The sequence below is a fragment of the Triplophysa rosa genome, linkage group LG12 (assembly GCF_024868665.1).
Source record: "Triplophysa rosa linkage group LG12, Trosa_1v2, whole genome shotgun sequence".
Lineage (NCBI taxonomy): Eukaryota > Metazoa > Chordata > Actinopteri > Cypriniformes > Nemacheilidae > Triplophysa > Triplophysa rosa.
In genome coordinates, this window is record NC_079901.1 from 10163264 (window position 1) to 10190176 (window position 26913).

Here is a 26913-nt window from a genome sequence, read left to right on the forward strand (position 1 = left end):
AACGCTGACTGTGAACATCAACCAGAAGCTCTGCACAGGAAGACCCTCATTTTATCATCCAACAGTAGTCTTGCTTTATTTCCTTCCTTTTTATTTCTACATTGCAAAGTCATTCATGTAACACTTGTCTATTTTATTGGGTATGGTTTTCAGTCGAGCAAAACTGTTCATATTTAAAGTAGGGTTGGTTGTGTGTTCCTTCTCTGAAATGCTGACCAAATTGTTTTCATTTTCACCCTCATGTTGATCAAACCTGTGCATGACTCTTCTGTGGAACACAAAAGAAGATATTTTGAGAAATGTCTCAGTGGTTTTGTGTTCATACAATGGAAGCCAACGTGGTCCAAATTTGTTCGGTGACCAACATTTTTCAAAATATCGTCTTTTGTGTTCTGCAGAAGAAAAACGTCATACAGGGTTTGGAATGACATGAGGATGTCCCTTTTACCTGGAAACCTCACCGCAAGATTCATCGGACAGATCATGCTGGTTAAAGTAGTTCACTTCAAAATAAGCCCCCGTTGACTTTCCATAGTCATTTTTATGCCTACTATGGAAAGTCAATGGGGCCTTATTTTAAAGAGAACTACTCCTTTAACCAGCTAGATCAGGAGCAAACCAAAATAAACATGAAAAAAAGAGTATTTGGTCTGTTGTATTTTATTTGTTGCATTTATCATTGTTCATGTTATCCGTGACCCTACAAGATCAAGTCTGTGACCCATCAGCTGACAACTATTGTGTTCCAAACCTCACAAAATGAGAAATTAAAGTTTCTCTGTGTATCTGAGAGGTGTAGTGTGTGTGTGTTGAGGGGGACGTTTCAACTGATTCAACAGATGCAATCCAATCTGTCAGACAACATTTGCGAGGTTATAGACATTTTCTCATTGCCCTGCCAGATGCATACCAATGCGGTCCACCACACCAGAAGGACGAGTGCACCTTGTTCTCTCTCCCTTTCGTTTGCGTTGGTTTTGCTCTCTCTCTCTCTCTCTCTCTCTCTCTCTCTCTCTCTCTCTCTCTCTCTCTCTCTCTCTCACTATCTATCTGGTGATAGATGTGTTTTCCTGGCACCCTCTGGCTATTCATTCGCACCAATGACAGTGAATTAATCTCATATCATCATTAGTTCTCTTTCACCTTCATGACACCCTCCAGAATAAACACTTGCCCAGATAATGTCAGATCAACCGGTCGTGCCGCCCATTGTGTGCTCGACATTATCTTTGATGTTTTTTCCTGTTTCCTACGAAAGAAACATTTAGACCAATATGTAAAGTTGTAAATGGCAGTCTGACCCGTTCTGTGTATCCAAAGCAGCCCTGACCTTATCTGTGTTTGTGTGTGTGCGCTGTAGGTTTGGGGAAGGGGTGGAGAGAGGGAGAGGGAGGGGGGCACGGATGACATCACTATCGGGGAGGATCCGAATGGACAGGAAAGTCAATTAGAGTTTAACTGAGTTTAACAGCTGGTAAGGGAGAGAGAGAGAGAGTGAGAGAGAGAGAGGGGAAAAAGAGGAGGAGAGCTCAAAAGAGCAGGACAGACAGATTCAGAAGGGAAGGAATACAGTCAGCGACAAGAGGGAATTTCGTTGGCATAAAAGTTCTGCTGGTGGTGGTGTGGAGACCACAACAGCGCTGTGCATTCGGGCTGCTGTAGGGAGGTGAGGGGGAGCACAGGTCGGCCAGCCAGAGGGAAGCCGGTGGATATTTTTTAAGAGAGCACTTCTCTGACACTCACAACAGGATGAGTGCTGTCCCGCTCCTAACCCGCTTTATTCAGTCATAGACATTTGCTAACCAGGAGATCGCGGAAGAGAGAGAGAGAGAGAGAGAGAGACAGTGTCCACGACCGTCATCAGGAGCGAATGAGAAGAGAGGGTCTGTAACGCTGGAGCTCAAGGACAAGCCATGGACTCTGCACACCTCCCACTTCACCTGGACGTGAGTACGACACACACACACAAACCCCTTACGGCAGAATACATCAAAGCTTGTAATATAACCCACAGGAATGCTTGCGCTCTAATGCTGCAAGTGTATAGTTTTATTGATCTCTCAGTTTTGTTTTGTTTTGTTTTGTTTGAAACTTTGTTTCAGGTGTTTGTCCTAAGATGATGTAGGAGAAACAAAAATGAGATTCTTTTGGACACACCGTAAGAATATAGAGAAAGAAAGAGAGGATAGCTCAGATATTCAGGTTTTAATAAGAAATTCTTGAGATCACAACATCTCAGATTTTTGATTGTGAGAGCAAAGTTTTGCAAAGATTTTGTGAAACTCTAGGGAAGACTTATGATTCTACTCTATAGTCTATCGTCTGTTTCTTAGAGGAAAAATCATAAAAAAATCAATTTTAAAAAGATCAAATTTGTATTCGGTCTCACATATTTTTGCTTTAAAGGGACAGTTCACCCAAAAATGAAAATTCTTTTTTTACTCACCCTCTAGTTGTTTCAGATCTGTATGAATTTCTTTGCTCTGATGAACACAGAAAATTTTGGAAGAATGCTTGTAACCAAACAGATCTTGGCCACCATTGACTACCATAGTAAGAAAAATTGCAACGGTAGTCAAAAGTGCCCGAGAACTGTTTGCTTTCCTACATTCTTCAAAATATCTTCTTTTGTGTTCAACAGAGTAAAGCAATTTCTCCCACTATGGTATTCAATGGTGGCCACATTAAATGAATTCTTCCAAATATCTTTCTCTGTGTTCATCAGAACAAAGAAATGTCTACAGATTTGGATCAACTCGAGGGTGAGTAAATGAAGACAGAATTTTCATATTTGGGTGATCTGTTCCTTTAACTCGAAGACTGAGATCAGATGAGATCAAACTCAAATCCAATCAATCAACTCAAACAACACCAACTCAAGAACACCTGAATCATATCACATTCCACACCAGCTCCTTACAGACTGTCTTTGTGTTAAACATTCACACCCAATGTCAGAAGATGCTGCATCACAGCATGTGAACCAGGCCAGTCAGTGTTTACACAAATCAAACAGTAGTCAGTTTCCCGCACGGCGCACACCACACTGTTCCCATGAATGACTTTTGAACTGACATGATATCCGTGTTGTGTGGCTGACTATCTGTCAGCTGGAGATGGCAGTAAAAGTGAGGCGAGTATGTATAGGAGGGGCTGGCAGAGAGCTAAATGCAGCCGCTTAAAGAACTAAATGTATGGGTCAAAGTATAGAAGCAAAAGACAAACCCTGTACTCAAATATGATAAAAATACATTCTACAGAAAAAGAGTCTTACTTATGTTTTGTGTTGTTTTAATGATTTATTATAAAAAGTGCCCAAAACCTCTCTAAAACCAGCAAACCATCTAAGATCAGACCATCTAAGCTGTTTTCTTCACCGGAGATATAAGATGATGATATCATCTTCAGTATCGGCAAATCTGACAAACTGATATTAATACTGAAGGTTTTGACATGGGAATGCACTGCTAATGTTGTGTGAGGGATTCTGGGAGGAAATTCTTGTCTGGTTTACTGTACCCGTCCTTGGAGACCACTTTAAACGTTCTGAGCTGAACCTTTGGCAAACAAACTAAAGTGTGTATTTCTGTCTGTATGATTTACTTCTAGTGTGTGTAAGCGATAGATGTACTGTAGGCATGTGTATGTACGCATGCATGCGTGAACAAACCTGAATGCGGTCACAAAGGATTCTTCTACATCATTTTATAGGGCACAAACTGAGGTCTGAGCCATCTGTCATTATCTCTTAATCGGCCCGGCTGGCATAAATTACAGTTCTGTGCTAATATAGTCCAATAGAACCGGCCTGCGGGCTACCTGCAATATTTTTCTAATGATTTCATCTCCTTAATGCCGCAGAACAGAGGCACAGCACTCACCATCTGTGACGTCTCATGTGCCCACAGCAGTCAAGATTTGGGGGGAAATGAGTTTGCATCCAAAAATGGACTCGCTCTACTTTTAGAAAGTGTTCTTTTAAATAAATATGAAACTTCTGTCATCGTTTACTCAGCAGCATGTCCCTTTGTGTAAAAACCAGTGTGACTGCTTTTCTTCTGAGAAAACAAAAGAAAAATGACAATAAATAGCTACTGGAGTTTTCAAGCTTCAAAAAGATGCAAAAGCACCACAAAAGAATCGTCAAAGGGGCCTATGAACTTCTCTGAAAACATACACCCTTAAAAATAAAGTTGATGCCATGGAAGAATTTATTTTGGCTGAAAGGTTCCATACAGAAGAAGAACCACTAACATCTGAAGAACCTTTCTGATTCCGTTTTTTAAACCTTTCTGATTCAATTTTTTAAACCTTTCTGATTCCGTTTCTGATTCCGTTTCTGATTCCGTTTCTTTAAACATTTCTGATTCCGTTTCTGATTCAGTTTCTTTGAACCTGTCTGATTCAGTTTTTTTAAACATTTCTGATTCAGTTTCTGATTCAGATTCTGGTTCAGTTTCTTCAAACCTTTCTGATTCAGTTTTTTTTACCTTTCTGGTTCAGTTTCTTTAAACCTTTCTGATTTAGTTTCTTTGAACCTTTCTGATTCACGTTACGTTCCAAACGGGATATATTGCCCTCCGAAGGGCCCTTCGGGAAGGGGACGCCATACAAAACGTCACTCCAAATACAGAGAATATGACGTTGATTTTATTGCTTCTTTTGCCAAGTAAATTTTAAACGGACAGATTAAGAGATTCAATTGTGTTTTTCCTTCTAGAGTTTAAATATCAAGAGCTTTGCTCTTCGAAGGGAGTGGGTCATAGGGATGATCACTTCGGAATGGAACACAGGGTCAGTTTCTTTGAACTTTTCTGATTCAGTTTTTGATTCAGTTCCTTTAAACCTTCCTGATTCAGTTTCTTTGAACCTTTCTGATTCCGTTTCTTTTAAACCTTTTTGATTCAGTTTCTTTGTCGTGCACTCTCAAAACAGTTGTGTTATAAACAACACATTTTGTGTTCAGTCCAGGAACCAAAAATTTTTCTTCATGGCATTGCTGTTTAGAACCTTTTGTTTGTAAGAAACAAAATTATTAAATTACATACATTTTGACAAATCAGTCAACTAGATCAACTATCTCAAAATAAATATCCACTAACAAATGTGAAAGAAGCGGTGATGAACTCTCATGAACACGCATACCAATGAAAACAAGACAAAAATACAATTTTTGGTAAATAACGACTGTTTTTGCTGTATGTTCCTCATACAAAGCTGTCATTTGGCTTCAGAAGTTCACTGTATTTACACAGCATGAAAAACATGCTACAGAAGAAAGAACGACATGAGAATTTGTAAATGACAGAATTCATTTGGTTACGTTTCCTTTAAGATATAGATGACAAATGAAAGGGGGGAGAAAGAAAGTAGCCTAACCTAGGGAAAGCAGGCTGAGAAATGAACGAAAGGAAGAACAACAGGAAAGGAGAGCAGAGGGATGGAGGTACGGAGCAAAACGTGAAACATGAAGACACCGGGGGATAAATCAGCAACGAGCAGAGGCTGCGTGACCCTTATGGCCCCGCGTCGTTGACTTCTGGGTGAAAATACAGGGGAATAACACAAGGGAGCGATAACTGGCCTTTCCTAGAACTGTGGAGGTCTGTAACAATATATCAATTTCAGTCATGCCTAACAGGAAGGGAACTGATAAGAAGAAATAAAAATAGGAAAAAGATGGAGGAGAGAGAGAGACCACAAAAGAGAAAGAGGGCAAACAGGCTCAAAAAGATAAGAGGATACAAAAAAAGAGAAACGCCCTCTAAACTCTCAGGTCGTAGGTCACATTGCTCTGGTAATGGCACGAGTTTGGCTGGCTTTCATCTGCTGGGGTTATTCTGAAATCTAATAAACGCTTCTCTCCGCCCCTCTCTCCGGTGAGGAAGTGATTACGTGTGGCGAATTCAATCACTGGGACCATCACACACATGCAGCGTGAATGCGAACCATGAGGGAGGGGGGGATCAGGAGATCCGCTCTGTCTGTAAGTTACACCTCCGTGAGGTCCCACTGGGCGAACAGTCTAGTAGATGGATGAAAGCCACTTAATCTACTTTACTGCGGATGCTGTGGGCGTGGGCCAAGCATCTCATCCTGTGTGTCCTCTGTGGATTTGGCTGGAGTTTGGTGAATGAACGTGAGGGAGGGGCTTAGAGGACAATGGGAGGTCTTCTTCTCCCGTAACTGACAGCACCTTTAACACCTGTGGTTACGAGCAAACCAAGATTCCAAGACCAAGAAACCAAGAGCAAACTCGGCCCTGCATGTCTTGACTTGAGCGGATTTTAGATCAAAAGGACATTTCGTCTGTGTCAAATGCAAGGTTGTGTTCCAGTCCTGGCTTCTGTAAATGTGCTTGATTTATCGCCATGCAACCCATCTATTTTTAAAGGTTTTATCTTTATTTTAAAAAAGTATATACACTATATACAATATATTTTTCCTATCCTTGATGAATAAATAAGCTCTAAGCTTTATTGGTGATTGTGAATAAATAAGCTTTTTGGAGTTATGAACGTTCTCAGACAATTATGTATTTACAATAGAAATGCGTAAAAAGGTGAACTTTACGTGTGTTGTTTTTCTGCAAGCAATTTAACATATATAATCCTTGCGCTTCAGTACCTCGGTTTCTCATATTAGCTCTTACACCTGTGTTCAACCCCACCAAAGTGCTTATTTTGGAAAAGGCACTTAAAGGATTATAGGGGATTCAAAAACAGAGGGTTAATGGGAAGAGCAGGGTTGACTGAGGATCACGGTATGTAATTGCTGTACTAGATGATATTGAAAGGCAGGACATCTAAGCTTTTAAAAGCATAACAGTTACTTTAGATCGATTTTAAGAAACTACAAGAGTAAACCAGTTTCGCTGGAAACAAGTTTGTCCAGGCTGACCAGCTAGACCAAGCTAAACCAGCAAACAAGCTTATACCACAAAAAAAATTTCTTAGTATTTTTGTCTTTTTCCAGTACAAATTTCTAGAGATTCTTAAATCAAGATTGACTTGCGAAGCTAGGCAAAGAACTTAATAAATAAAGTACTTTATAAAGAGGTCAAAATGTATTTAAGATTATTTTTCTTACCCCATTGGCAGATGTTTTGTCTCGTTTCAAGCATAATCTTTTATTATTTATTTTATTATTTATTTGTTTGTTTGTTTGTTTGTTTGTTTATTGAGAAAACAAGACTCAATATCTGAAGTCATTGTGTTTCCTAAGGCTATGTATCTTTATTTACTGAAAAACTAAAACTTTAAAACTGTTACTATAAAACAAGACGAAAATGCAAAGTACTTTTTTGCAGAGCAACCTGGTTTATGGTTCATATATGGGGGGGCAATGATCCATACCACACATTAAAAAATATAATTGTACGGCATTTTATTGTTTTATTTAACAGGTTTTTCATGTATTTTTGAAATATGGCAAAGAAAAAGCTAAATTGCACAAATAGACTGCAAATTTACACGATGGGGGTAAGATAATTGTCATTTTACTTGACAAAGGTGTTATTTTACTTTATTATTGCATTGGTTTGCTTAGATAAAAAAGTTTAAGATATAACACAACTTATAAAACGGTCAGTTCTGGTCCTTGATTCTGATTGGCTGAGCGGAGTTCTAAGCCGTTATAAAATACCTCAGTAACCCACTGCTTCTTGGGGCTTATTGCTTTAATATAGCACAATCTTAAAAGTTTTAAAACATAACAAGAAAGGTTACACTTTATATTAAGGATAGCAATATTTACTCGACCCAGGTTATTGGTTCGAATCCCAGGGAACACCCATGCTGATAACGCCCTGCAAGTCACTAAATGCTAAATATGTCAGCTAAATGTATAAATGTAATTGAAGAGATTGTTGCTATTGGCCAATCAGCATTAAGAATACATAAACGTTAAAGATGTGCTTTTCCAGTAAGCCTGGCACAAACAATGATGTAGTGGATTACCCTCATTTGTCAGCTAAATCAACTGGTGAGACACAGGCCTAATGAATTGGTCTAACAGGCCTATTGTGGACCTCTAAATCAAACACCGCCAGGCCATAATCTCTGTAAAACTACTTCAGTGTCCCGTGATGCTGTTTTTGCCATTACTGTGACCAAAACAACAAATACCAGTAAATCAACAACAAAAACACAGAGCGATGGTTTCTAACCGTTGCATGTAACAAACCAGACCGCTAGCCTTAAATCACTTAATATATGACAAAACAAGGGAAACATGGCAGAACGAGCAGACCTACAAATATGCTTGATTACTATTCTGGTAAATGGGACATGAAAACAAGTTGAAGCTGTTTCTTCAGAGCATTTGGCATTTGAGACGTATTTAGCCCTGTTTACACCTACTATTAAGAAGTTGGTGTTGGATAATCCAACCACAAGTGCTCAACCCTGTTGAAAAAATCAGCATAGGCTGGTTAGGTAGGTTTTGAAGCATGGTAGCTGGTTTGTGCTGGTTTAAGATGGTCATTTGCTGGTTTAAGATGGTCTTGAGCTGGTCCTAAGCTGGTCATGTGTTGGTTTAAACCATACCAATGCTTCAAAACATACCTAACCAGCATATGCTGTTTGTTTCAACAGGGAATTGAGATGTATGAACAGTGTTTTTTTACAAATATACTTCTTCGTTATTTTAGTGATGCGTTTTATTAGTGTTTTTCCACATTTTTAAAAATGTCTCTTCTCTTTACCTTTCTTTCCCCAGATCCAACATGTTCTCTGCTAGCCTACTTCTTCTGATGATCCTGCTGCTACCTCACGCCTTATCAGGTCGCCAGGAGGGTCCCAGTCAGACTAATGGAAACCTGGTCACCTCTCTGGAGCCCAGTTTGGCCCACACCATTCAGAAGCTTCTGCTGACCCGCCTGGGTCTACAGTCACACCCCAACCCCAGTCCGCAGGCGCGGGTGCCGCAGTACCTTCTAGACTTGTATCGATTTCACACTCAGCAGTACCATCTTATTGAAGAGCCGGCATTTAGCTACCCCTCCCAGCATGTGCAAGGAGCCAACACGGTCCGATGCTTTCACCACACAGGTATGAGCAGTTATTGCAGGTCATGGAGAACTTTAAATCTCTTGGCAGTCGTAAAGGTTAAATTTACCACGAACAAACCACAGAAATGCGTGGAAGTCAGTTAACTATATGGTTATTGAAAACGCTACCTGTGGATTCCGATGTTCTGAGGTTTTTCACTTCAATCTTCGCGTCGGTGTAGACACCTTGGAACAGGTTGAGAAGAACGTAGGCTATTTTTTTAAGTGCTTCCAGAAAATCATGTGCAATTATTATTTAGTTAGACAATTATGTAATTATCTGGGGCAGCCAGATAGGGGAGGTGTTGGAACATGAAGGGAAAACGTATTTTACAACTTAAGAACTTTCTATGTCTCTTTTTTTCTGGTCATCTACAGAGTCAACAGATCTACAGAGTACTACAGAAGAGAAGAATGGACCGGTTGACAGCATTCATATCGGCTTCAATCTCTCTTCCATTCCATCAGATGAAAGCGTTGTGTCGGCAGAGCTACGCATCATACACGAAGGATCGCACGGAAGTTCTCACGTGGTCAATCTTTATCTCTCCAGCGTTGACCCTGCGTCGAATGCCAAACTCCTCTATTCACGTCGATTGACCAGAGATAAAAACACACCCGGACTCTGGGAAACATTCCACCTCCATGGAGATGTTTTCAAGAGCATATCTAAAAAGTCAGGGAGCCTGTCTTTCGTTCTGGATGTTGTCGCAGACAACAGCAGCCTTCTGACAGAGAGACATCTGCGTGTGCTCAGGTCAGCGGAGCAGGATGAGCCCAGTTGGGCGAATCAGAGACCCCTACTGGTAACTTACAGTCACGATGGCCGCAGCAAACCGTTTGCATCCCTCAAAAAGAGGACCCCCACAGGCAGAAAAGGCAGGGGCAGATGGACTGGGGGCAGGTTTAGGGCTAACAGAGGTCAGGGCTCGGATGCAGACTGGCAGGGGGGATGGAATGAAAGACGGGTGAAACGCAATGGAGGGAGGGCGGCGAAGCTCAAACGCCTCTCCCGGGCACGCTGCCGTCGACACCCGCTGTATGTGGACTTCAAAGACGTAGGCTGGAATAAATGGATCGTGGCGCCGTCCGGTTACGATGCTTTCTTTTGTCTCGGAGAGTGCCGCTTCCCACTGGCTGACCATATGAATTCTTCCAGCCATGCTATGGTCCAGACGCTGGTGAACTCTGTGAACGGAGCCGTGCCGCGGGCCTGCTGCGTGCCCACCTCCCTCAGCCCTATTGCGCTCCTCTACCTGGACCAGGAGGAACGTGTGGTGTTAAAAAACTACGAAGACATGGTGGTGGAGGGGTGCGGTTGTCGATAGCAAAACACACTTATGGAATAAATGAGCGAGAGAGGGAGGAATTTGAAAACAATGGTATTTAAAAGCAGATTAAAAGGAGAAGTTAAAGGGATAGTTCAGCCCCCCCCTAAAAAAATGTTGTCATCATTTATTCATTCTCATGTCAGTCAAAATACGATTCTTTCTTCTATGGAACACAAAAGAAGATATTTTGAGAAACGTCTCTGTGGTTTTTGTGTCTGTACAATGAAAGTCAATGATTATCAACATTCTTCTAAATATCGTCTTTTGTGTTTTGCAGAAGAAAGAAAGACATACAGATTTTAAACAACATGCAGAGGAGTAAATATTTTTCATTTTTGGGTGAACTATCCCTTTAAGAAAGATAAAGAATAAAGTGAGTTGGAAAGAGAAGTGAAAGAAAGCGAGGTAAAACTGTTATATTGTCAAGGAAAATATCTTCAGGAATGCTCTAGGTTCTGCTCCATATGTTAAATATGTCAACTGTCTCATTTGTCCAAAAATACATTTAAATTCAACAAATAGTGACAAATTGTGTCATTATATCTTATACCACAAATGGTGTCGATTGAGCATAACTTGCATTGAACCCAGAGCATTCCTTTAACACGAGCATCTTCCCATAATCCTTTGGAACCAGCTTTGTCTTCGAATGTCCAGTGACGCATCATATCTGTGTGAACTGTGACCTAAAAGCACTGCAGTCCAACCGTAACGTTTCCGTCTTCTGTAACATACTCAAGCTGTCTTGTAGGCGTCCAGTCGCTATGTTCCTGTTGTTGTGTCTTTCCTGTACTGTTTTGTGCGTCCTTCCCTCATGAACACCATATCTTTGACAACTCCATGGGACCAAGAAATGACCACAGACTAGAGCGTTTGTGTCGAGAAACCAAGCAGAGACAATAAGAGTGACATTTTACTGCTGCGGATTGGACTCTTCATCCCTGGTTGCAAAATAAACTGTAAAGCATGTGCTGTGACAGAGGCATTAACTCATTGCAGGCACTTCTCATTATGAGCTATTTAAAAAAAATCATGACACCGAGAAATTATTATGTCATTGTTTGAATGTGCTATTATTTATGGTTACCTGTAATTTTTATTTACGGTGCAGTCTAAAGAAAAGTTTGCAAAACAAATACTTCTGTGGTAGTTATGTAAATCTAATTTAAAATAAATGCATCTATATATCTATTTAAGCAAAACAAAATATGTAATATTTAATCTTGACATTACTGCAGATATTCAGTACAAATAACAGAACACCTTATAGATCCATTTAAAGCCAGTCAAAACTGGTATTGCTCACCTATTATTATTTGTAAATCCACAGCACTGACTCATGGCAGCTTTATATCGGCATTGATTTATCTATGGGCTTACGATTTAGAAGCTTTGTGAAACAAAGAACGTTGTCAAAACATTCCACAATACGTGCCAAATGTTATGTGCCATACATGTGCAAGCTTGGTATTCTACATAACTTTGTGACAAGTGTCTTGTTTGTCATCATGTAGTTATCACAGCATTGATCAAGCTGTTTGCATATAAGGAGATGAAAAATTAAAGATGAACAAAGCTTAGTCTACGTTTAAGCTTATTCCAATGTTCTGACATGAATAGCTGATTATATTTTACCACTGTGATGCTGTACATGCAGAATTTAAACAAAAGCTTTGAGAATGTGCGACGGTATCTCGAGCCATTGCGTTGAAATGTGTAATAATAAATTGCAAACGAAACAGGCAGTTTTAACTCTCAAATGGTTTTCATTCAAAAAGCGGTGTCATTTTTCTCCTCTCCTCATTTTGAAATAATTTTTACTTACTGTATCTATTTAAATGAGGACATTCCATACGCTTCTATTGTTTTTATGCTGTACACAGCTAGTTATAGACACTTTCAGCGGCAACAACATAAACAAACGTTATATGGCCCAAACTTAACTTTTGGTAGACTTTCACAAAGAATCAATAACTGTTGAGTAGTTTTAACTTAATTTAATGCAATTATTATGCAATAAAATGTTAAGATAAATTAAAATGTTATATTATTAGCAACTAGCCAGACCAATAACCAAACACAGACCAGAAGTGAACATCTATAAAAACTATAGTCTAACCCCAACCCTAAAACAAACTTTTGGACATTTTTACAATTTTGAAAAAAATTGTTATGTAACATATTTTTTATATCACCGTATTTAGTGTTTTTGTACAAATGAGGATGTACCAAAAGGTTTTGCTTGGATTTGTCCGTTTTTACACGCACTCACACACACGCACTCACACTCACGCACGCACTTTGGATTGCTTTCCATAGCAATGGATTTTAATATTGATACAAACTAATGACATAACGATTTTAATACCATACAAACTGTATATTACATCACACAAACCTTTCTGCAATTTTACGTTTTCAAATAAACATAATTTAGTTTATAAGCTGTTTTTCTCACGTGAATCAAAAAAGTAAAACATTACTGGTTTACTATATTTGTGGGACCACACACACACGCGCACACACACACACACACACACACACGTGATTCCTTATAGCAGGATACTGTAGATGTCATGCAAAGAGAAACAGCACTGTAAAACCCTCAACAGTTTATCACTTCACACTATAGATTTCTTTCTTACATCTGTTTTTCGTCCAGTGAAAGAGCTTCAGAAGAACGAGCAATGCGTCTGCCATGGTCTCGCTTTCCTCTCGTGGTTCATTCATCTCATTACAAATGAGAAAAGCTATGTTCTCTGTTTCTGCGCCTGTGGAGACCAAACTAGATTGAAACGAACAGATACACTTCATTAGTGTCTGTAATGTTTGTAATTGAGATCAATCAGCTGTCTTTTAAAGTGATTGTGAACATCTCACTCATCTAACAGCAAAAAACCTTGGAGAACCTTTGTTGTTCTTCAGCAGATGTCACAGTCGCCTTGTGAGTATGTTTGATGAAGTTGATCTCTTAAATCTCACAAATGCATGTTTTCTATAAAAATCAACACATCTACAAAAGGTCAACTTCAAAGACGTTTGCGTGAAGGATCACACGAAACATCTGAAACTAAGGGAAAGAAGCAAAAATAAAAGTAAGTAACAGGTCACAAACCAGCAGGAAAATGACCTTTGACCTGCGCTGCCTTCTTTCTCACTCTCATATCTGTTTGCCATCACAGAGGAGTGGAGAAGGAAGGGTGGATGGGATATGGCCGGTTTATCTCTCCAGGTGTTGACCTATGAACTGAATTGCGGCAGCCTTGATACAGTGACATGTATATAGCACCTTCACACAAAAAAATCTACCACAAAATGTAACAGTACAGTCACTTTAATAGACAGATAAAGTATTTAAAGTAATACAGTATTTAGTGATTAGTGAGATATATATACAATTTACAGAGCTCTACAATGATCTCAGTTGCAAAAACTAAAAGCAAAAAAAAGCCAATTGTAGAATTACATCACAGGGATAAAAAGATCCATATGGGACACACTGTTTCGGTTTTAAAAGAGCCTCCAAAGATTTTGTGAGAACTATGGTAAATCCATTGAAAGGTGTCCATTGGGTACCTTATAACTGACAGCTTAAAGAACAACCCGACTCAAAAATCTTTTCCTATGTTTAGTCCCACCTTTCCGCTCATTTCCCATCAAGGGGAACAACGTTCGAAGGAGCCTGTACTTGTCACAACCACAACTGGCCTGGGTATGAATTAAAAGTTATGAATATAATTAATAGATGTGATGGTTTCAACCTTTAAAATGGTTTCGCCACGGCAATTTTCCACAAATTTCATCATAGTCCATTCCTCTCTACTTTCCAAGTATAGGTCAGACTACATTTATTGCCCAATGTTTTAGTTGACAGAATTCATAGCTCTGTCATAAGTAAATTACCATGCTTGAAATCAAACCAAAGAATATGTAACTCTACTTTTTCACCTGGTTCACATTGACGTCATACACAGTAGCTGTTTATCATCAGAAGAATCTGGAACATTGTGGTTTTGTGTGTTCACCTATAGAAATCCTCTTTCTCCTGTGTGGTCAAAGACACATATATAAGCCAAAATAACTCAACTCACACGGCGAGCAAGATTTGCGAATTGAACCACAAAACAGTACATCAAGTTGCTTTAGTCACCTCCAGCTCGGGTGAATCCCTGCCGGCTCTATATTTAGCTAAAAACAAAGTTGTCCTGGAAACACTCAAAAGTAAGAGTGTGTGACAAGCAGAGCGGGACGAGGGCCGTGAGGGAACGGCGCGAGGCCGGTGACGTGAGTGATAATGAGCGTCAGCTGCGCGTTGCACCGGTCTCGCATCTCTCACGGAGGAGTGCCGTAAGCATAAAAGGAGGAGCGACAGCAGTGAAGGACGAGAGAGAACCAGGCCTGGAGTTTATGTTCTATTTATTTTGTTGTTTGTTTATTTTATTAAAGTTGGTTTAACGTTCGCCGGTTCACGCCTCCTTCTTCCTTACTTTGTTACAGTGTGTTACACTATACCTGCACCGGCCACCATAACCCATTCTGGTTTAGGCAGGTCCAACATCCTAACTAAATCATTTTGACCTTGGACACAGTGAAATCCTTAAGCAAGAACCTCAGCGACAACTTTGTGGTGGTGGACGTAATCATACCCAAGTACAGACCAACCAAAACTCCTCCCATGATCTCTCCACCTAAGCCTGCTGTTTCCCCCACGGCCCAGGATGAAAAATTATGTTTTTACAGGTGTCTAGCGATGCGGATGCTATCCCTGCTCGGCTGGAATTCACATTCATTGCTCCTCCTCTAGCTTGGCCCCATCTCTCTCTCTCTTTCTTTCTCTTTCTCTCTCTCTGAGGTCTGTCTGTCAGACTATACTGTATGTGTGTATGGGAGTGGTTACTATGGGAGACGTATCACTCAAACCATTAGAGCAGGAGGTTGCTTACAACAGGTACTGTGGGGTTCAGTTTGTTGTTGTATCAGCATCTCTTGTGTTAAGCAGACCCCTGATGTCCTATAGACTGTCTGGAACTCTCTCTGGTGAAGGTGATAATAGGGCGACCAGGGATAACTGACGTACTGTGCTCTCTACTGGACCTGGGGTTTACTACTTTTGAGCTCTAAATCCTACAATGATCAGCTGACTTTAAAGCTGAGTTCACACAGCCAGCGACTTTTGATGCTCTCTTTCTGTCAGGTTGTTCGTTTTGTCACTGCTGTTTGATGTTGTTTCATTTCATTAGATTTATATGACATTCAAAGGTGATTTATAGAAACTGCATTAGTGCAGAATAATCAAAATCTCATTTATCAAATCTCATATGACATACAGGTATCATACGGCATGCTATTTAGGTCTGTCAGTTTTTCAATTAATCGTTTTAAAATCAGGAAATTACAACAAACAAACTACTTAATCTTCCACCCACTGTAGTAAACTAGAGACAGATGACATGAGTTCAACTTACTTTACTCCCAGTCTGTCCTAAAAGCAACTCATAATTTGCGGTATTTCATATTTCCTCATATTAGCTTACTTCATATTTAAAAAAATAAAATAATCCATATAGTGCCACGGAGCTACAGTGTTCATACTCAGAAAGTCAATCAATGTCTTACTTTTAGTTGTCTGATGCTTAATCTGGTGTCCCCCACGTAACGATTTTAAGACACATTTTGGGCCCAATTTGTCCAAGAAATCCCCAATCTTTGGTGTCATTACAATTATACTCCTCCCGATAAACAGTTTTATTTTTAAAAGCACTTTGTCCATGCTAGCGTTTTCCAAAAGCTGCTCATCCATACTTAACCGTCTGAAAACGCTTACATCTATGTGTAGCGCCCCCTACCCTATTGGCCCCATTTCCATGAGAGGGGCTACGTTCCCAAGCACACATCCACTGGCAAACGAGCCTCCCTTCCAAATAGAAGATAGTACGGTGAGTACCTAGTTGATTCGTTCTTAGTACAGTTGTATGCGTGTACCAAGCGATTAATGTGTTGACTCCATCTGCTATTCTCTGCAGGATTCAGCGTTCCAACATGGAAAGAAGCATTCGGTTGAACCCTTCGGGCTGTGGGTCCCCTTATGGATGGATTCTGGATTTTCGGATACCAAGCATCTTTAGTAGCTCCTTTATGAGACCACTCTCAAAATCTCGGCCCTGATCTGAATGGACACGAGAGTGTAGACCATAATGGATGAAAAACTTGCCACAAAGGATCTTAGCCGCTGTTAGAGCTTTCTGATCCTTGCAGGCAAATGCTTGTGCATAGCTTGTAAAGTGGTCGGTTACAACGAGAACATTTCCAAAACCTCTAGAGTCTGGTTCGATTGACAAAAAGTCAAAGCACACAAGGTCAAACGGCCCACTGCCCGTCATGTGATTTAATGAAGCAACCTTCTTCGGCAGATTCTTTCTCGTTCACAACTCTTTATGTACTGTTCTACATATGCTTGAGTGAAACGTAATATATCCACTTTGCAGAGCATTTTCAAAAAGCTTCATTTTTTACATAAATACCATCTCAGTGTGGACGGAGCGCCAAAGTTAAAGCAACACTTTAGAACTTTTGCTCACGGCTCCCCGTGTGGTTGATAAGTGCAATTGTCTGTTACCAGTGTCGTAAATAATGTCGCTGTATAAGCTCATGGGCAGCGCAATACACGTGAATTTGTTTTCTAAGCTGATAAAACCGTTGAATGCAGAAACGCTGTTTGGAAAGCATATCGCACTCTTCCGCAGGCAGGGGACTGCTCAGGTAGCAGCGGGAGTAGAATTCGTCCAGTTGTTCTACCACTGTAGTAATTTTAGAGACATTATTTTAAGGTCTAAAAACGACAAAGTGTTGCTTTAAGAGAACATTTTCAAACAAAAATGTAGTGTGGACAAGGCCAATAACAGCCAGAAAGATTAATTGAATGGATGGTGATTGTTAGCTGAAACATGGAAGCCACAAACATGTCCCAAAAGGCGAGTATCGAGAAAGAAGTTCAACTTGTACAACTATGACAACGGTATGAATGTCTTTATAATGTCCCTCTATATGTTTATCGTGCTCTATATTTATTTTCTTATGAAGTCACATTGGCGAGTTTCTTTGAGATGTTGTGTTTGTGGAATTGCCAGTGTGAGTTCGTCACTACAATCCACAGGTGTGTGGTCTTGAGGTCTGGCCAAACCATCTAGTGTGACCATCTGAGAATTATTATGTTAAAAATCAGCTGAAAAGTTCCTTATGTCCTGGTCTCTTAGGGGTTTCAAATGGTTCACAAAATACAAATAACTTCACAGTAACTTCAAACAAAAATAAGTAGAAATAATATAACATGCATGTAATATTCATAATATGACCTCTTAAATAAAACATGCAACAAGGAAAAGGAAAAAAAACAGCCAAATTAACAGTCCTCTGGCCAACCTGAATGGGCAAGAAAGAGAACAGCAGATTTGGAGATTGAGAAACAGAAGGAAGAGACGTTAAGACAGCTGTTGGGCTGTTTACTCCTCAGATGAAGCCCACAGAGGAGAGGCAGGCAGGAAAGGTGGGAGTCTGGTTGCCAGGATGGAATCATCGTAGAGTGTGTTTTATAGCTTTCACAAACAAAGTGCTGCGCAGATCTACATACAAGAAAAGGGTCAATAGCAACAGTGCCCAGTACATCAGCCGGTAAACAGAAACAGAGAGCTCTCCAAACCGCACAGCAGGTCTTCTCATTACAGACCTGTCAACATCATAACAGCGGATCTATTTTAAGCCGGTTTGCATGGCATGCCAAATAAAAAGTGACTAATGAGTTTAGGCAGCAAATTAACCTCTTAAACATACAGCTGAATTTGACAAATGTTCGCAAATATACGGTTATACCTTATAGTAGTTGTATCTTTTAACCCAATTTTTTACCCAATTCTCTCCATACGCATTCAAATATTTATTATGTATTTTGTGATTTGTAAACTATAAAAAAAATGTGGGCTTTAGGTTACAATAAAGTAAGGTAATAAAATGTATATATATATATATATAACTTGAATGTGGCCTCTGCATGACACAAGTGTCCTAACACCAGGAGTCAAATTTTCCAGTCTACAGTTTAAATTCAGCCTATAGTTTCGCATATATCGCTTTTTATATGGCAGGTTTGCAACATGATCCTCTTAAAAATTTTATCACATCCATAACCAAGGAATTACGGTCAGGAAAGAGACCAAAACAGCGAGCGAGCAAATGAATGCTGTTCAATGAATAAAATGACTACCTGAGAAAAAAAAAAAGAGAGTTCATCGAATATGATAGATGGCCACCGGGGGTGACATTACAAAGAAAAAACCTCATCCTTCCTATCTTCCCTCGCCTCCTTGCTGTTCTCCGCTTGTTTTCGGTCAGCTCTGGGTTTTCTACAACCCGTTTTTCCCCTTTCCCATCCTTTCCAAGAGAAAAAGCCCTCATTGCATTAGCACATGTCCCTCTTCTCCAAAACATGGCCGCTAACAGGCAGATGAATGACTGCGACCGACTACCTCGCACAGTACATGATGCTCCTGAGAAGCATTAAAGAGTATTTCATCCTTTCCAGAAAAGCCAGGAGAAAGACAGAAGAAGGAAGGAGTTAAGGAGAAAAGGCCTGGCAGAAAGATTAGATTAGCACTTTAAAACATCTGCGAATTCGTCCAACCCCGACTACCGCTTCCCGACAGATTACCCCTCCATCTCACAATCCTTCAAGCTCCTTCCCGGATCCTGCCTCCTTCTTCTCCCCGTATTTTGTCCCGGGGTTTTTTTTGTCTGATCTGTTTTCCTCTCATCGAGCCTGTTTATTTCCCTGGTATCTCCATCTGTCGTCGACCGCTCTGAATCGTAAAACACATCAAGAATTTGCGAACGTCTCTGACCGCATTGCTTTCAAAGGAAGGGGATGGTTTGGAAACGTTTCTGAAATACGACAAAAAGAATGAAAACTTTATTTTCGCACAAGAGCCTTATATTTGCACTGCTCGATTTATTTAATAAATCTACAAACATGGACCGCGGAGGCTTTTGAGTCTCTGGGGTATTTGCATTGTTTGATATCATCAAACGATACATAAAAAGGCTAAAACACAGAATGTTTGGCTTTAGGACACATTTTATGTTTTAGGACTATGCTTGGGTGGGTAGCCCCAAAGGTCCAGCGTACTGTTGTTGTCCACATTTCCATTCTCATCTCGAAAGTCACAGGAGAGCCAAAGAGGAATCCTAAAGAAGTGATAATGTGCAGTGCTATGATGAACATCCAGGAAAATCGGCAAAGGGTCATGGAAATGTGCATTAGTCTTTAAATGCCTTTTCCTCTCACACACAGCTTAAATGGCTTCCTGAGCACAAGTGTGAAAAACAACATGTTCCTACACACGTGTGCTCAAATATACATCAAGTCCGCAGGGGTATGTCAGCTCGATCTTTTATACGGCTCTATCCTCATAATCACTTTTGGGCCTATAACTTTTCCAACATAAAACAGCTCATTGACTTACAAAAAAGCAGTGTAGGGATGATATACATCCTGGCTAAATGATTGCTGCCCCACTAGACTTCATTATTCTCTCTCAGAGAGAGGTGCTGATCTGTGAAGCCCACACCAACCCATATCAGCCTCGACGCGACTGTATCTAATTTCCATCCACATCTCACTTCAGGTCCGCTTTCACTACTGACTATTTTTGCAGATTCCTTATTTTGTCTTCGATTTTTTTACAGTGTACTGACTAGGAACATTAAAGCCGTGATTCAATAAGGTTAAAGATAATGGATACAGATTTGCTTGTGCAATGTAACAAATTGCATGGGCCTATATTTTGCGAATAAACAATAATTATAAAATGAATAATAAAATGAGTCGCATATGCTGATGGGTTGGTGACACCCACGTTTATTTTTCATTGTAATGGGATAAGACAGCAGGCAACCCTGCCGAAAAAAACATAGAAACCTAATAGGAACCATCACAGACATTTTAATAATTTGCATTAGAATACGCTTACAACCCAATAGCTTTTTCCATTAAAACCTGTCACGGTCCTGCATTCTTGGTTCTGTATTTCTAGTCATGTGGCAGGATTGGGACAGAGCCCTTAGGTTTTATGTGAGAAAGCCATGAGTTGTTTATGTTTTGACATCTCATGTGCTTTCTCGTGTCTTGTCATTGGCCCCGCCCCTCTCGTTTCATGTATTGCTTCCCTGCCGTGTCTAATGTTTCCCACCTGCCCTGTGTCATTATCCTTCGTTTGTCTTGCCTTTAAAATGCCCTCATGTTTCTTTGTCCTGTGCTCGTGGATTGTGTATGTGCTACGCTCAGTGTTTCCCGTATTGCCCGTGCCTCCTGTTGCCGTTGCATGTCGTTGTAAGTGTTTAGGTTAGTCTATCTCTGTTCAGTGTATGTTTCTAGTTTAGTGTTTTGTTAGTTTTCGTCCCTGTTTTCCCACATTGTTATCCTGTCTTGTTTACACCCCCTCGTGGGTTTTTGTTTTCAATTATTAAAGTCTTGTTTTGGTTAACCCCTTCACGCCTGCCTGCAATTGGGTTCTTCTGTCACTGAGTTGTGACAAAAACCATTACAAAATTCATTTTTTGTAGTGTGTTTTTGGCATTATTCCAGTCAGATTTAAATCTTTAATGGTTTCTATTGTTTTTTTCAGCAGGGAAAACCATGCTCAAAACACAATAGAAAATCTAATGGTTTTAATGCTTATAATGGGAATTGTATTGGTTATAATGGAAACTATAATGGTACTGGTATGGGATGGGTACTGTTGCTAGGATGTTAAAATGATAGTTCACTTCAAAATGAAAATTCTGTCATCATTTACTCACCCTCTTGTCATTTCAAACCTGTATGACTATCTTTCTTCCGCAGAAAACAAAAGATTTTGAAGAAAGTTGGTAACCGAACAGCACTGGACCCCATGCACTTCTATTGTATGGACACAAAACCAATGCAAGTCAATGGGGACCAGTTAACAACATTCTTCAAAATGTCTTCATTTGTGTTCTGTGGAAAAAAGAAAGTCGTACAGGTTTGAAATGACGCTTCATAAAAGGTTGAACCACTGTAGTCACATGGCCTGTTTAATGATGTCTTTACTAACTTTCTGCACCTTCACTCTTAAAAAAGGTGCTTCAAAAGGTTCTTCGATGCTGTAGAAGAACCTTTTGGCTCCATAAAGAACCTTTAACATCTGAAGAACCTTTCTGTTTCACAAAAGGTTCTTTGTTGAACCAAAAATGGTTCTTCACTCTTAAAAAAATAAAGGTGCTTTAAAGGGTCTTCACAGCAATGCCATAGAAGAACCATTTTTGGTTCGACAAAGAACCGTTCAGCCAAAGGTTCTTCAAAGAACCATCTCTTTCTTACTTTTTTATAATCTGAAGAACCTTTTTTCACCACAAAGAACCTTTTGTGAAACATAAAGGTTCTTCTGATGTTAAAGGCTCTTTATGGAACCTTTTAGGCACCTTAATTTTTAAGAGTCTTGAAGGTAGTTGCGTTGCTCTCTAGGGGTCCGAAAACTCTTAGACTTCTTTAAAAATATCTTAATTCGTGTTCCGAAGACAAACGAGATCTTGCGGTTGTAAAACGGCTTGAACGTGAGTAATTAATCGTCTTTACAACTTCAACATACAGTATGTGCTCCTGCAAAGCTGCATGAAGACTTAAACAACGCAGCTGAATCATTTCCAAAAATGTGAGTGTTTTGAAAGCATATGACATTTAAAATTAAACAGCATACGTTATGCTTCTGTGATAAGAAAATATGAATCCAAAATATCTGGCCAGCAAAACATTACAGTGAACATATGCACAGCCCAGCTGTGTATTCTCTTCTGAGGTCAGCCAAAAATTGTATCGGAGACGTCTGTGTATAAAACATATGTGGGATGCATCTTTTTCATCTCTGTAGCATGGAGAGTGTTGCATGAGAGCGACTCAAAACAACCCAACCCGATAAAAGAAACACACTCATATCCAAACACTGGTCACAAACACGTAGACGTCAGTGTCCCAGTTCAACACTTATCAAACCGTTTCGCTGTTTTAATGAATGGTAATGAGATCCAAGCTCAATAAAACAAAATATTTCTCATGAAACTGTGGGAGTATTCACTCTCTGTAATGCATTAAGAAAAAATTGGAGTGGTGCGTTTCCAGTGCAACACTTTCCTATAATGTTGAAGTCACTAAATATGGCCTTTCATGAATGTGTATGAATGTATATGTTTTTTTTTTTTTTTAATAAATCGTATCTAGAAAAGTAACATCACATCTTTCCTCAACAGGTTGACTCAAGACTTGAGGTTTGAAATCATTTCTGTGTCCAAACAGCATGGGATGACTTTTGCATCAGTTTTGTTTTAAGTGTTGGGTGTTTAGATCAAATCCCTAACTTTAATACTTCATAAAGATAGTTCACCCAAAAAACAAAGAGTTTGCCATTATTTATTCATTCTGTTGTAGCACAGCACAGTCAGGTACTACACCTTTAAAAAGTCTTTAGACTGAATTTAAATGGGTTCGAGGGACCGTTTTCTGGATACTTTCTCACATCAAAGCTGTTAAAAAGGCATTGAGTGGAACTCCAGTACTATAATGGGACAGCCATGCTCCAAATGAACTTTATAAAGAGCCTCCCCTGGTTGCAATGTGGCATCGGTTCAAAATAAAAGGCAATAAGTATTGCATGGTTTAACTGTGCTGACATTGGAGCAGGTCAGCGGTGTCCATCATAAAAGGTTATTACAGAGTTTTAATTTTACTAGGTGGATGTGTTTTGTGTCACAGAAAAGGGATCCTTCGCCAATGTATTAAGTTTAACAGCTGCGTAAAAACAAAACACAAAGGACAAAAAATATACAGTAAGTACTCTTTCTTACCTTGCTCTGTCAGAAATCACTTCAATTTGAATTTTGTAATAATGATTTTAATGGTAAATACTGATGTCAAAAATGTTGCATGGCAATGGGCCATAACAAAGGAATTGTCAATCATTTATTCATGTTGTTCCAATGCTAAAGTTAAATATTGACAGTATTCTCACTTGTGGGTGAACTATTTATGGTAACACTTTACAATAAGGTGCTATTTGTTAACAATTAGTTAATGCATTACCTAACATGAACTAACAATGAACAATACTTCAACAGCATTTATTCATATTAATTCATGTTAATTTCAGCATTTACTAATACATTATTAAAATCAAATGTTGTCCACTGTTCACATTAGTTAATGCACCATGAAATGTATAAACGGTATTGACATGAACTAACATGAACTAAGGATTAATAAATGCTGAAAAACTAAATTGTTCATAGTTAGTTAGCTAATGCATTTACTTATGTTAACTAATAGCAACTTATTGTAAAGTGTTACCCTATGTTTTTTCCATTATGAAAATGCAGGACTAAATGATAGAGTTAAGATCCCAAACTTGAATACTTTGTCAATGAAGTTGAACTGATTTTCTGTGGTTCAGATGCTGACAGACAGTCTTGACAGATTTGCAACGCAAGATCTGAAGACTCACAAGGTCAAAAGTCAGAAATCAGTAACTTTCCTTCTGTGTTTGGCCGTGGTTAAGGTACAATGAGATAAATGACAAAGCGTTCATTGCCAGAATGAGAAAACCAAACATGCAAAGTCATTATACTTCCTGTCCTGGGCCAGCCCAGTTCACCATCCCACACACAAACACACTCACAACAACACATTTCTATCACTCACACACCCACAGTTCTCACGCTATCACCACACTATTGTCGCTCACAATTGACACGCAAGGACATTTGCTGTGTACCTTGACACCCACTTGCACAGAAATCACAACGATAAACGTAGAAACGTAGAGGTTTGGTAAACATCGCCCCTCAGGTTTGTCGTCTTCATTCTCATCAAGCTCTCGAACCACACCGGACCACCTTTGAGAAGATCGACGGCAGTTACGCAGCCGTGCGCATTGTGTCCGCAGTACAAATAAACAGAATGAATTATTTTGTCCCTCTTATGGACTGAATTATGTTCAGACCTTCTCATTGGTAGAGTGGCGTATCGCCGGGTGTGTTTTATTTGGACAGGAGTGCCATCGGATTCATAAACTGTAGCGTTATAATTGTAACCAAGACGTCCAGTTAGTCTGACTTTTGTTAACCGGCACATGTGCAGATTTGGAACAAGATGGGAAAAAGCTGCTCTGTGTTCAAGCCTTAGACACGGTCAAAAATCTGTCATCATCTTGCATAGCCAAAGTTGTTGTTGCCGTGGTTGCAGAAACATGGTGTGATGGTGTCTGGGATACGGCCGATGCCGCAGACTTTCAGAATGGGAGATTTCTATGCAGACACCTATATATTGGTTGACAATTAAACCGCAAATGGTGTGACATAGCAAAAATGTTGAAAAAACTAATAATGAAAATAAATCTTTCTTATGCTATTTTATATTATAAATATAAATCATATAAAATAATATATTATTAACAGTTTGTTTTCAACATTTCTGCTGTCACACCATACAGTAGGACACGTGGTACGTTATTTTTGTCAACCCGTATATTGTCACACATTGTCACACATCACACATATTGTTTTTTTATCCACACATCATAGATTCTGCCGTGCTTGCATCGTTATTGTTGCTTTTGTTATTTTAAAGCTTTATTGTAAAAAAGTGTTTGTTGTTTTCAGTGTTTCTTTCTCCTAAAATGGTCATCATGACATATTGATCTTCAATTGGTCACGCACCATCATAACATGATGTCTGAGTTCACCAAGCCTAAACTTCAGAACACATCGGAATGCGTTCTAAATCTTTTTTTTTCTTTTGCATGAGGTTTTGTAACCAGTCTGTAACATTCGCTTGCTTATGATGTTTTATTAAAGGGATAGTTCACCCAAAAATGAAAATGTCATTATCCCTCCACCACCCTGACTCCGCACCATCGGCCCGGGGGGAGCGCTCTGGGTTTTCTTTTTATTTGCAAGGCGAAGTCATGAAATGAAAGTCAATGGAGCGTAAAGTCTAATGTGGCCGCAGCATAACAAGTAAATATGTCCAGGTCGAATTTCAGCGCAAAAGTAAAATAAAGTCAAGTTTGTTTTATTTGTATAACAATTTTCAGCGTGTATAATAACTTATTATACACGCTGACTTTGCGGCCAGCAACGTCCTTAGAATAGTGTTCTTGTACCTCAGTTGATACAGTAGCAACACAAAGATGATATTTTTGATCCCCAAGAAACACACATATTGATAAAAATGTACAGCTTGAATGCACCGTAAGTACTTCTGGATAAAATTTTCTGCAAAACCCATAAATGTGACCCTGGACCACAAAACCAGCCATAAGGGTCAGTTTTATGAAATTGAGATTTATACATCAGCTGAATAAATAAGCTTTCCATTGATGTGTGGTTTGTTAGTATAGGACAATATTTGGCCGATATCTAATTATTTGAAACTCTGGAATTTGAGGGTGCAAAAAAATATTGAGAAAATCACCTTTAATGTTGTTCATCAGAGGCGCTGTAGCAGGCCGTTGCTAAAAAGAAACAGGTTTGTTTAACGCTTGCTATGGGCTTACTGCTTTAATGACATTGTGGAGAGTAGATGTACCCGAAAGTTGAAATTCTAAACTTTACATAAGACACCCAACTTGAGTGGGTAATTCTCAAAGAGCGGGTAGGTGTGTTTCTGGCCATTTTGGTTTGTGAAAACAACAAACAACATGTAGCCCCTTCAATTTTTATTCTGGTAATATCAAATATCCATTACTTCTTTACACTGATTTAATTTGTAAAGTATCTATGCATTATTTATTTTATTGTTTTACAAAAAGTACAGCCAAAAGAAGAAAAATTCTCAAGATAATACAGCAATGAGTAGCCTATTTTATGGGAAAACATGTTTGTGACATCATATTATCATCCGGCTTTAGAGATATATTGTGTGTATATATACAGTATACATATACTGTATATACTGTATAAGAGTTTGGTTCCAAAATGAGATAACTCTGTTTTTGTTATGCTTTCATTTTTTTATTGTGTTTTATTGTGTTAGTTAGCTGTATTTTATTATGGCTTAAATCAAAACAAACCAACTGCAGTTTGATTGATATTAATTGGAATGCACAATAAAAAACATGTTTTTGGAATTTTTTTCAAAGCGGAGTCGTCTCATTTTGGAACCAAACTCTTCATATATACATATACAGGTGTTAATGTATGACACATCTGACAGATTTCCAGCGAGAGATGGAGGTTTACACAGCAAACTGAACCTCCCTCCAGGACCCCTCATTCAGCCCCAGATGTCAAAGCAAACAGCAGATCCCATGGACGAGGTCCTGAACAAGCACAGCTACTGGAGTCAAGAGAAAGAGTGATGTCGGTAATGAGAGCGTTCCAATGGCGAGCGCAAACTAACGGGGTGCTGCAGACGCCCGCCCCTGTCTCGGCTTTTTAAACGACTCTCTGGATGCGCTCAGGCGCCAGGACACACAG

The 26913-nt window shown here is 39.4% G+C and overlaps 1 protein-coding gene across 1 annotated transcript; it reads left to right on the top strand.

The window, feature by feature from the left end:
• The first annotated feature begins 1452 nt into the window (after positions 1–1452).
• bmp16 (bone morphogenetic protein 16) lies at positions 1453–12118 on the top strand. The gene is made up of 3 exons (XM_057348176.1): positions 1453–1946; positions 8719–9050; positions 9428–12118. The coding sequence occupies exons 2-3, from the start codon at positions 8726–8728 to the stop codon at positions 10375–10377; spliced, it is 1275 nt and encodes a 424-aa protein (XP_057204159.1). The 5' UTR covers positions 1453–1946; positions 8719–8725; the 3' UTR covers positions 10378–12118.
• The last annotated feature ends 14795 nt before the right edge of the window (positions 12119–26913 follow it).

Coding starts and splice junctions, on each gene's coding strand:
- bmp16 (XM_057348176.1), top strand. CDS start 8,726: ATGTTCTCTGCTAGCCTACTTCTTCTGATGATCCTGCTGCTACCTCAC. Junction 9,051..9,427: donor CCGATGCTTTCACCACACAG/GTATGAGCAGTT, acceptor GGTCATCTACAG/AGTCAACAGATCTACAGAGT.